The sequence below is a fragment of the Podarcis vaucheri genome (genome assembly GCF_965113315.1).
Source record: "Podarcis vaucheri genome assembly, chromosome: 12".
In the NCBI taxonomy this organism is placed as follows: Eukaryota; Metazoa; Chordata; class Lepidosauria; order Squamata; family Lacertidae; genus Podarcis; species Podarcis vaucheri.
Window position 1 is genome coordinate 11,563,816 of NC_138750.1, and position 12,580 is coordinate 11,576,395.

Consider the following 12,580-nt stretch of genomic DNA (forward strand, 5'->3'; position numbering starts at 1 on the left):
TTCATCCTGCACCGTTCCCTCTACCAGTTCCCTTTGCCCCACCAATGCCGCCCCACACACCCAGCGGTCCTCGGGAATGACATGGGTCTCTTCGGGTGCACCCTCTCCCTCCAGATATTCAGGTTTGCGTGAGAGAGCGTCCGCCCTAACGTTCTCTGGGCCTGGCACGTAACAAATCTCAAAGTTAAATTTGGAGAACTCCTGGGCCCATCTCAACTGCCGTTGGTTGAGCACTCGCGCAGTTCTCCAATACTCTAGATTCTTATGGTCCGTGCACACTTGCACCTTCTGTTGTGCACCAATTAGCAGGTGCCTCCATCTCCGGAAGGCCTCATGAATCGCAAGAAGTTCCCGGTCGTACACCGTGTAGTTCCTCTCAGATTTGTTCAGCTTTCGCGAAAAGAAGGCACACGGTCGCCACTCTGACCCCTCCTTCCCCGGCTGCAGAAGAAGCACCGCCCCTATGGCTCTGTCAGAAGCGTCTGTTTCGACCCTCAGCTTTTTTTGTAAATCCACATGTAGAAGTTGTTCATCAGAGGCGAAGGCCCTTTTCAGCTCCTCAAACGCTCGCTCCGCCTCCCCCGTCCAAACAAACTTCTTTTTACTGCTGAGACAGTCCGTGATGGGCGCCGTCAGGTGGGCGAAGTTTCGGATGAACTTACGATAAAAGTTTCCAAACCCTAGGAACCTCTGCACATCCTTCTTGGTTTTGGGTGTTTTCCATTCCAGCACCGCTTGAACCTTGCCGGGGTCCATGGCCAACCCCTTGTCTGACAAGCGGTACCCCAGGAATTCCACCTCCTTGGTATGAAACTGACACTTCTCCAGTTTCACCCACAGCCTGTTGGCTTGCAGCCTGCTCAACACTTCTCTGACGTCTCTCACATGTTGCTCCTCATTCTCCGAATACACCAACACGTCATCTAAGAAGGCCACGCAATTCTTGTAGAGCAAAGGCCCCAGTACGTGGTTCATGAAGGCTTGAAAACACGCGGAGCCTGTTTGTAATCCAAAAGGCATAACGAGGTATTCAAATGCCCCCAAAGGGGTGAACATGGTGGTCTTCCATTCATCCCCTTTCCTTATACGTATCAGGTTGTACGCCCCCCTTAGGTCCAGTTTTGTAAAAATCTTCCCTTTCCGCACCCTGGTCAAAATATCATCAATCCTGGGCATAGGAAAAGCCGCCGGCTCTGTCACTGCATTTAACCGCCTAAAATCACATACAAGTCTCGGCTTGTCCGTGTTTTTTTTATCCACAAAAAACACTGGGCTACCCCCCGCTGCCTTGGACTCTCTGATGAAGCCTCTCTTCAGGTTCTTGTCAATGAACGCTCGCAACTCCTGCATTTCCCTGTCTGACATGGCATACAACTTGCCTACAGGAAGCTGTGCTCCAGGGAGTAAATTGATCTGGCAATCAAAGGGCCTATGCGGGGGTAGTTGGTCAGCTTCCTTCTCGCTGAACACGTCGCTGAGATCAGCATACTGTGGTGGCACCTTCCCCTTCCCCATTACTTCAGTCCCTGCCAGGGTGGCTTGGGCCCCTGCTGACCCCTTTTCCCCCCTGCAGTGTTCTAAGCAATGTGCTGAACCGAAGGAAACCACTCTTTGATGCCAGCCCACCAGCGGATCATGTAGGGCTAGCCAGCTCATTCCCAAAATAATGGGAGCGCCTCCCAAGGTGGCCACATTAAACGCTATCAGTTCTGTGTGCCTTGCCACCCTCATTATCATTGGGACGGTCTGCAAGCTGACTCCTCCTCCCAACAGTTCCCTGCCATCGATCGTGGTCACCTGCAGGGGGTTGCTTAAAGGGATAGTCTGTATCTGATGTTCAGCAGCAAACTCCTTGCTCATAAAATTGCAGGAGCTGCCTGAGTCCAACAGCGCCTTTATTTTTAGGGGGTGTCCATTTTGCAGCTCTAGCGACACTTCAATTACTAGAGCAGGTCGAGGAGCTTCTGGCACGGGCACTTTTACTGCTCTTTGGCCTGGCTGCAGTGCCCTGACGGTGGCAACCAGGCGTTGGCTTTTACCTGCTCCGTTTCTCCCTGCTCTCCCCCCTCAACTGCTCCCACCATCCCTTGCCATTCCTTCCTCTGGGGGCAGACTCTGGCAAAGTGGCCTGGCTGTTGGCAGAGATAGCATTTCCGGGCTCCCTTTCCCTCCTTCTTCGCCCCCTCACTGGGCTTTGAAACTGCGCGCGCGCGGGCTGTTCCGATTTCCATCGGCTCTGCCGGCGGGAAAGCTGGCTCAGGAATGTCTGGAATGTGTAACTCCTTCCAACGTTCCCCTCTCCCTTCCCGCCTCTCCAAGGCTCTTGCCTCCTGGCGCGCTCCAATGGTCAGCGCAGATTTGGTCAGCTGATCCATAGACACCGCCCTGGGGCTCCTGGCCAGCTCGTCTTTCACAGCTGAAGAAAGACCTTCTTCAAATAGCATCTGAATGGGTGCTGCCGATAAATCCCACCCCAATCTGTGAATCAGCATGGTAAATTCAGTCCAGTACTCACGGACAGATCTGCTTCCCTGCTTGCAAGCCATTAGCTGTCTGCGCACCACCCCTTCCTCAATATCGCTGGAAAACATGATATCCATTGCACGAAAGAACTTCATAGTGTCCTTTAGGATATCGTTGTGCGTTGCCATCAGGGGTCGAACCCAGTCCCGCGCCCCCTTCTCAAGATGCCCAATTACGAAAGCAACTCGCGATTCCTCATCAGGGAACTCATCAAACTGCACATTCAGGGCATATTGCATCTCGGTCCTAAAGGCATGGTAATCCTTGGGGTCCCCCCCAAACTTCTGCACCAATCCTGGTACCTTTCTGGGGAACTGAGTGGTTCTCCCCTTTTTGTCAGCATCCTGAGCCCTTCTCTCCTCGAGCCTCGCCGTCTGCAGCGCAAGTTGGACCTCCAGAGCTTCATACCTTTCTTCCAAGCTTGGACCAGCTCCAACCCCTGCCTCTCCGGTTCCGGCTGGGTTGCTCATGATGCTTTCTCCTGCACAGGCAGCGTACAAAGACTGTCAGACTGCTGTCAGGGGATGATTAGCTGCTTGTGCTTAAAATAGTGCCCCTTCAGAGTTTGTGCGGCCCCACAAACCTCTGTGTGTGACAGAGCTCCTCAGACATGTCTGCTCTAGTCACTAGTAGAGTCTGACAGTGGCTGCCTGCGGAAGCGCTTCCAGCAAAGAAGTTCCTTAACGGAAACGCGTCTCCTGGACTCACGACGTGGCAGCTTCCGGCGAAGCATGGGTCTCCCTGCAGTTGCTTCTGACACCTCCCCGCTATTTTCGCTGGAAGTGTCTCTCACCCCTTTCTCTCCCCTGCTGTTTCCTGCCTGGGCTGCTGCGTCTCTCTCAGCATTACTGAGATCCTCCTCCAGAGACCCCTCGCTCCCCCTGCTGGTCCCTGCTTTGGCTGCTGACTCTCTCCCAGTCTCTGGGAGCCCTACCAACTCCCTTTCCTCTGATGTCAGTTCCCTGACAGTTACCATCATGCATAATCTGTAGGCCTCGGTGGTATCCTGAATCCGTACATAACAAGAGTCTCAACATCTTGTACAGGAAATATTAAATACAGCATTCTCATTGTATCTGCCTCTTATTAGGATAGGTTAGACAGCAAGGACATATCTGGTGAAAAACCAAGAAAACTCTTAGTTTCATCTGAAACAAAGGGTAGGCTTACACTACTGCATTTTCCACACAATTATATTTGTCAGTACATGACGTATGGAGGGCCCTCCAGATGTTCAAGGGGAATTCTCATCGTCTCTGGCCATTGGCCATGCTGGGTGGGGACTGTAAAAGTTGGAGTCCAACAACATCTGCAGGGTCAGAAGAGGTTAAACCAGGTGATATGTTGATACCCTATTTTGCATGGAGAATTTAATAGCATGAAGACCCAGAATTTATTCCTAAATAAACACAGCTTGCGCAGAATCCAGAACAAAAAGCTTTCACTCTTTTTGAAAGATAAGCACTTGTGGAATTGATTCAGGGATCTAGAATGTTTTGTTGGCAAGCACAAACACAATTACACAAACATCATGTTACAGATAGGTAGCCGTGTTGGTCTGCCATAGTCAAAATAAAAAAATTCCTTCCAGTAGCACCTTAAAGACCAACTAAGTTAGTTCTAGGTATGAGCTTTCGTGTGCATGCACACTTCTTCAGATACACAAACATCATGGTTGTACATGTGTGTAATACATCTCTTTCTGTAGCCTTCAGATCCAGCCCTATATCTTCGTATTGAAGTTTACTTGCAGCCTTTTAAGTGCTTTATTGTTAAATATCCAGCATTCGCTTCCACTGGTGCAACTTTACTGTTTGTCTGCTTGCTTGGGGTGGTTCTGCAACAACATTATTGTTCCACCACATCTTCCCCAGTTTCCATGATATTTGTGCATGCGTTTTATTTTGAAAGGGCTGAATACGCCTCCAGACACATGTACATAAAGGTCCAGGGGGGTTTGAAGGTTTTTAGAGTGCACTAATCAAAGCACTGCATTTTGTTGCATCCTCTCCTCTGTCCCCAGGCCTCACGGTTGCCATTCAGTTTATCCAACAACTGTTGTAATGATCCAACAACAGTCAGAAAGACATCAGCTAAATTTATACATTGGTAAGAGTAAGAAGGATATTCTGGATATTCACTGAATCTTGGTTGAAAAGAATACTAAGAAAAATATCCTTGTCTTGCAAAGCTCTTGCAAGTTTTTAAATTGCACACTTCAATTCAGAATATGTTTTATACTTTTTTTATTCAAACTTGGATAGGGGAAAAGTATGCCCTCTTATCTTTGTAAATTTCAAACTCTCCTCTCAAATGCGCTTCCACTGTTGCTGAAATTAACTTAAATATACAGAAAATATGTTAAAAGTACAAATTTCCCAATATATATTTGGGAATGGGGGGTTGTGGGGGGACTCTTGTTTCTCGAAAGTCTACAATGCTCTCCAAGATTGGAATTCCCTTGATATTAATTTGCTCAACATGAAAAACACCTGACAAACAGCTTGGTGAAATAAGTGCTGCATAAGATTGTTGGCAATTTGGGATTTCCGCATTACCACTGGCAGACAAATCATATTGAGCAAAGTTTTGCCTCCCTAGTTAGCGTAAAAGACCATTATGTTAGACTATATCACAGAACAATCTTTGCCTAACTGGTACAGAAAACAGACTTATTTGCTTACATGAATCCTATCAGTGTGAGAACTTCTAAAATATGCTGAAGGAAGTATCTGCTTATGAAACCTTGTATCAGTTATCTTCAAGAGTATATTTATCGTTCCTCTTCCAGCTTCCTGCCAGATACCACTTCTTGGATTCCATCTCTCTTTCAACATCATTACAACTCTATGAATCTTTGCCGTATGATATACTATTCCTTTCCTATAGAAGCATGGTTTCTAACAATCTTTAGGTTCTAGGACCATAGAAATACATTCTCAGAATTTGTAGATCATTAGGCTTATCAGGAGAAATGTTTGGTTAGCTCTGGCTAACATGCAGAAACACCACAGTGCATAGATGACATAATGATTCCTATATAATTCCCCTTCTCTATACAATTATGACCTCCACCCAATGTCACATGCAGCTCCTCACCCACCTTGCAAGACCACAGTGGTTCTACTTTGTCACAATTGGCCAATGATCTAGTCAGAAGATGGTTTTGAGTGATCAGATGCATTAACTAGTCCAGTGGACTCCCATGTCAGTGAGGGGGAGATTATTACAATATATTTTATGGCATCATACTAGGGTATGAAACTATTAGAATCGTCCAGTGGTGAACAGCTGATCTGTACAGCAAAGATATCATAACCACCATGCCTATGGCTCAAGAACTTGTTTATGAGATGTCTAACAAGTAAAATACATAATAAATAAATAATACACCTCTTATTAGTCTAGAATGCTCTGATGTCACAGAAGGGTGGGCTAGCAAGGCATCTGAGTGCTATGAAGGATTTTAGAATTTCATTTCTAAATTTCATGAATATGTCTGAAAATTTAACTGCATAAATATTGTCTACAGGCCTAAGCTTTCAAGTGGCATCTTAATTGGTGCAAACTGCTTGATTGGGTCCAAAGGCTTGCAATCATTTCAGACTGATAGCATTTGCTGCTTAAGCCTTGGATGTGATATTATAATGAAAGGCTTACATAGTTATTTGATTCCTATTTATATTATTCTGCACACTTATAAGATTCAGAGCTCTGGAATTCTCAAGGGTCAACAAAGCCTTCTACGTATCATGATAAATACATAAAAGGAAATAGATCCTTTGGACAAAATTTTGCCTAGAGGTCTTGCATGCACATTTTAAAAGATTCAAATAATCAGCCCAAGTTTTCTTTATCACATGCTGGAAAATACCATTGTACATTAGGTGCTTGGGAAGAAGCAAAACCATTCTTACCTACAATCATGTGGTTGCAGATGTCACAGAACGTAGGTTTTTTGAATATGTGCTCCTGGAAAACGTGAGTCTTGTTGCTTTCCTGTTGGTGTTGGACTATGGTTGGAGTAGATGTCTGACTTTCAGAGGCTGAGAGCTGGCCAGTTCTGGGGCTGATTTCTGATAGCAAATCTACCTGCAACTTCATGTCACTGTTTGTCCGCTGGAAAAAGTTGTCTGCACTTTTACTCCGTAAACTTTTGGTCTTGAAAGACAGCGATCGTTTCAGTTTCTGGAGCTGCAATGCGACAAAACATTGTTCAAATAGCAAAGCTCATAGTATGATCAGATTCCTAATGACATGCAATTCTTGCTGACCTTAGTTGCATACAATGAACGTAATTCCAGTTACTGGAATTTGAATACAATCCAGACTGATGAGCAGCTTTGCATTACCCCAACAATGCATTGCATATGTGCCAATTTAGAAATGGTTACTATGATTTAAGTGACAGACTCCAATGGGAAGTTCCCTGTGCAAGTTTTAGTGAAATCCATGGGAGTTGTCTCCTCTTGTGCAGTTCCCATTCTTTTCAATGGGATGATTTTCCTGTTGGACTTTGCTCTTTATATTATTTGGGTTTTTTGTCTATTGTGGGAGAGGCCACACATAGCCAGAAATAGAACCTGCACCATTTTGTCATGCTTCTCCGTGACAAAATGACATCAAGCAGGTAATGATGGCCACCTCTGAAGTCACAGGGGAAAGGCCATAGTTCAGTAGTAGAGCATTGCTTTGTATGCAGAAGGTCCCAGGTTTGATTCCTAGGAGAGACTCTTGACTGAAACCTTGGAGATCTGCTGCCAGGCAGTGTGGACAATCCTGAGTAAGAGAAGGACCAATGGTCTTACTGAGTTAAGACAACTTCCTGTGTCACATGTGTTCACAAGTATGGGAAGAGACACATTCCTAGGGACTTTTGGTCACATGCAAAATTGCTGTTTACTGCATCCCACACCCATTAACTCCCTTCCTAAACACACAAGCACCACTGAGTTCTTAATTTAAGGATTTTTGAGATGAAAATAAATAACAGGACAAGCCAATAAACAGTGTCCTCCATCTTGTGTTTCCAGTCCCTTGGCTCATCTTCTCAGAGAGTTTTGCAGCCAGTTTTCTTCATTCCTCCAGTGGGAGCGCTGAGCTTCATAACTAATCACCTGCCTACCACTGAAAGTGCTCCTGCAGAAATCAAGACTCATTATCATTCCCCCTCGTTTGAAAACCAGAATTGCAGTTGCACAAGGTGACTGTAATGACATTCATTATTGATTTGCCATCCATTCCCACCATGCCACATGAGGTTAATTAAATGGTAAACATTATTCTTCTTCTACCAAGGAGCGAAACTAAGCAGTACAACTAAGTGCTTGTTTTTCTAAATAACAACCCTCTTGCTGGCTCAGCAATAGGCCCCGAGAAACTAATTTAATGCTATAAGCTCAGTTTCAGACATAACATGATTTGCTAATTAATTCCACAGAAGCCGTTTGCCCGAATGTACAAAAAGGCTAGGTTGTGTCTGGGCACAAAAGGAGGACCAGGGCAAATGGACTATGGATTAATATTCGCAATAGCTTCTATCAGAGTAATCATTACCATTACTTTAGGCCAGCCTTTGCCAACCGGTGCCCTCCAGCTATTTTGGACTACAATTCTCATCAGCCCAATCTGTCATGGCTTATAGTCCAAAACATCTGATGGACATCAGGTCAGTTGAGGTTGCTTTAGGCAACCATGTCAGTTATTGCTTCAGTTGCAACCAGGTTGTAGACTTGGTCAGGACAGGAAGCATAAGGACCCAGTCTTCCTGTTACTCCCCTCCCCCCCTCTGCCAGAAACTAATCTGAAGGACGCAAAAGCCGCCAATACAGGGACAGTTTGCACATCTCCTGAGTGGAGAGATGTGAAAGCAAGATAGAAATGTGGAGAAACAGTAGACAGAGGCCCTTGCACTTCTTCTTCCTTCTGTAACATTACGATGCCCAAGGTTGACCTCACTGGTGGGGGAACCCATTTACCACTAGGTTTTCCTCAGAGAAGTTTGTTCCTGAGAACAAGGATCCTGTTGCCACTCAGTGCCCTTTTATGTAGCAATGACCCTTGGCCAAGAAAGCCCGTCTGCAGGACACACCAAACCACTGCACTTCAAAAACTGACCCATTGCTAATTAGTGTTGGCTTCCCCCCTCTTTCTCTTATGAGTGCTTTTCAAGAAGAAATTATTTTGAAATTATTTATCGTAATGGTTAAGAGTGGGTTTCTGTTAAATTTTTATATGCTGCTATTATTATTCTATACTATTCTAATGATTGTTGAATGTTACTTTTAATTGATGTAGATTGCTTATTTTAAAGCTGTTTTATTATCACATTTTTGTACTGCATTAGATTGTTATAAGGTGTACATTCTTTGTTTCTTCAGCTTGTAAACTGCCTTGAGTATTGTAAGATACAAAGGCGGTATGCAAAATTTAAGGGATGCGGGTGGTGCTGTGGGTTAAACCACAGAGTCTAGGACTTGCTGATCAGAAGGTCAGCAGTTTGAATCCCCGCGATGGGGTGAGCTCCCGTTGCTTGGTCCCTGCTCCTGCCAACCTAGCAGTTCGAAAGCACGCCAGTGCAAGTAGATAAATAGGTACTGCTTCGTCGGGAAGGTAAACAGCGTTTCCGTGCACTGCTCTGGTTCGCTAGAAGCGTCTTAGTCATGCTGGCCACATGACCTGGAAGCTGTACGCCGGCTCCCTCGGCCAATAAAGCGAGATGAGCACCGCAACCCCAGAGTCGGCCACGACTGGACCTAATGGTCAGGGGTCCCTTTACCTTTATACAAATTAAAAGTGATGATGATGATGATGATGAAGGTGGGACAGAGCAGTGGTGTTATCCTCTCGACACCTGCATTACTGCAGCTTACTGGAGTGGGGAAGGGTTGCAATGAGGTCTTTGGTATCACCTTTAAGCCTCCACAGCCTAGTACCTGATTCACTTCAGGACAGCCTCTCCTCGTACGTTCTACCACACCAATTAAGATTCCACACTGGGTGTCTTGGCTCTCTGTTCCATCACTTTGAGAGCTGTATGAACCGATCTCCAGCAAGGAGTAGGCCTTTATTGGTAGAGGCTCTGGGGCTGTGGAATGGCTTTGTAGGGGAGATTTTTTTGCAAAACACACTTTTGATCATGCATTCGGCAGGGGGTGCATGATCTTTGGTCAAACGGAAGCTGAAATCGGCGAAGATGGGAATTACATTTGCTTCTGTTTCCTGTTCTCCTTTTCTAACTGGCTGTCCTTAATAGGGAATGTTTTGATTTCAGTTTTGGTTGTTAAGCTGTCTGCAGCATGGAATGAGATGGGCTGGAAAGGCTTTAAATAAATAAATAAGTGTTATTACCGAGGTTGCTATTAAAAATAGATAAATAAATCCCATCCTAGAAAAATCATCAAGTTTTGAAAGCTCATCATATTTCCTGGTCATTTTTCTTCTGGTTTGCTTTCCTCTGCGACGCACATCAGTCACACTTTGAACTTACGAGCCCCAGGTGGAAGTTTCCCTTTTTAAATTATTAACAAAATAAAATGTGGGGTTCTAGTGAGTCGCTTACAAATCTTGGAATGATAAAACTGCGATCAAGCAGAATTATTGGCAGGCAATGAATAAAGATGTGGCTTTGCTTCCTCCTGCTGTGCTGCTTCAACAATGTGCAAGTAAGCAAGGCAACCTATGCTTCAGAAATCAAGGGAGGACTCTATTTCCAACTTTGCAGAGGATTGAATTCAGACAGCAGAACACCATGCTTACACCAAGCCATCACACTAGCCTGCCATCAACTTCTCCTACCTTGGTAAAGAAGGTAAAGGCAAAGGACCCCTGGACAGTTAAGTCCAGTCAAACCTGATTATGGGATGTGGCAATCATCTCGCTTCAGGCAGAGGGAGCCAACATTTGCCACAGTACAGTTTTTCGGGTCTGAGGGACAGAATGGCTAAACTGCTTCTGGTGCACGGAAACACCATTTACCTTCCCGCTGTACAGTGGTACCTCAGGTTACATACGCTTCAGGTTACATATGCTTCAGGTTACAGACTCCACTAACCCAGAAATAGTGCTTCAGGTTAAGAACTTTGCTTCAGGATGAGAACAGAAATCGGGCTCCGGCGGCACAGCAGCAGCAGGAGCCCCATTAGCTAAAGTGGTGCTTCAGGTTAAGAACAGTTTCAGGTTAAGTACGGACCTCCGGAACGAATTAAGTACTTAACTTGAGGTACCACTGTCCCTATTTATCTACTCATGTTGATATGCTTTCAAACTATCAGGTTGGCAGGAGCTGGACAGAGTAACGGGAGCTCACCCCGTCACGTGGATTCAATCTGCCGACCTTCTGATCGGCAAGCCCAAGGGGCTCAGTGGTTTCGGCCACAGTACCACCCGCTCCCTATCTTACTTTTGACTCACATTTGTGACAAAGTACAGATCCCACAGAGGAAGGAATTTTCACTGCAAAAAAACTCTAAAAGAAAACACCAGTGGAGATATCCAAGTCATTATAGATAACTCTCTCTCTCTCTCTCTCTCTCTCTCTCTCTCTCTGTGTGTGTGTGTGTGTGTGATATAGTCAGTGTGGTCTAGTGGATAGAGTGTCAGTAATAATAATCATAAGCACTTATTTGGGGAAAAGCTCAGTGGCCACAGTGTTCATGTTTAAGCAACCACTAACGTTGGAAGCCGTCATCTGGAATCAAATAACCAGAACAGATTTTTCCAGAAATCTTCACAGGAACCACCGCTTGTTATGATTTTAAAATGTCCAAATATCAAACCATTAGGAAACAAACTCAGTCTAAATTTCTCACCCACTGCATCCTCAAAACAAATACATTTAAAGTCAAACCCCCTCGTTTTATTCATTTTGTTTGTTCCGATGAAATTGATATAACATTTCACGCATTATAAATAATGAAAGGTATTAAGAAAATTGGATTCAATCACCCACTCATTTCTTTTCCTTCTTTCCCCCCACACATAAGCCAGCTTTGTTTACTGGATTTTTAGAGTAAAAATGCAGCATTGATAAATTTCTATAGCCATTGCCAGCTAAATGCCCACCCTCCTCTGAGTGATAGGACATTATTTTCTTTAAGCTTTCCAGAGATGCATGCAAAATAATCTGAATCTTGCACTGCAATAATAATAATAATAAAAATCCACACCAACATTTATCTGCAAGCTTGAACTGTGTCAGGTAAACAGTTTATTACTATGGAAACTAAAGCATTTCCAATTTAAAGTAATTGTTAATACACCAATGCTACTCTAACTCACCTATCCCTTCTAGACACACAAAGGTCCTGTTTGGCCACCACTCTAAATCAGGATTCCTCATCTTGGCACCCTCCATATGTTTTGGGCTCAACTCCATCATTCTTGACCATGCTGACCAGGACAGATGGGATTTGTAGTCCAAAGTATCTGGAAGCCTGTTTTAAACTATAGTTTAGTGTGATGCGAATGACTAGGAAAAGAGCTACAGCAAGGTATGGGGTCGTGTGCTTCTCCTTTCCTCTTCTGGGGCAGTCGTGAGGAATTGGCAATATTTTGTTTCTGCTTATTCATTGCTGATTGTGACCTTTGAACCAAGAAACTGTGGTTAATGCTAACTATGGTCTGGTTAACCAAGCCAGATGCATAAACCATGGTTTGAAGTTGTCTCTTTCAACCAAACTGTACTTAACAATAGTTTGCTGGTTTGGACAAAAGTAACACAGGTGGAAGTGTGAGATTCCAGATGCCTCTTCTTGGCTACACTAGAGAAAGCGAGGGGAGTGGAGAGCATGCAAACCCAAGGTTCAGTGCTGCTCATTCTGGCTCATTCAAAATTAGCCAGTGGTTCTGTGGTACCTTCAAAGCTCTCCTGCACAAAGTCATGCATACACAGAACTGCTCACTCCAACAAAGTGAATGGCAAAACCTATTTGTACCCAAGTTCTACATGAATTCCAATGCACACATGGGACTCTGAAGACCTTCATTTGAGGTCAAGGCTTATTCAAACAGAATCTTAGCCTGCAATCCTAAGCACACTTTACAAGCAGTAAGTCAC

General features: G+C 44.7%; 1 protein-coding gene across 1 annotated transcript in view; it reads right to left on the reverse strand.

Annotated features, from left to right (window-relative positions):
- Positions 1–12,580, reverse strand: part of STAC (SH3 and cysteine rich domain) — an 83,252-nt gene that overhangs the window by 41,862 nt on the left and 28,810 nt on the right. The window contains exon 2 of the mRNA XM_082192887.1: positions 6,441–6,717. Coding sequence (XP_082049013.1) covers positions 6,441–6,717 — 277 coding nt within the window. The remainder of the gene's footprint in view (positions 1–6,440; positions 6,718–12,580) is intronic.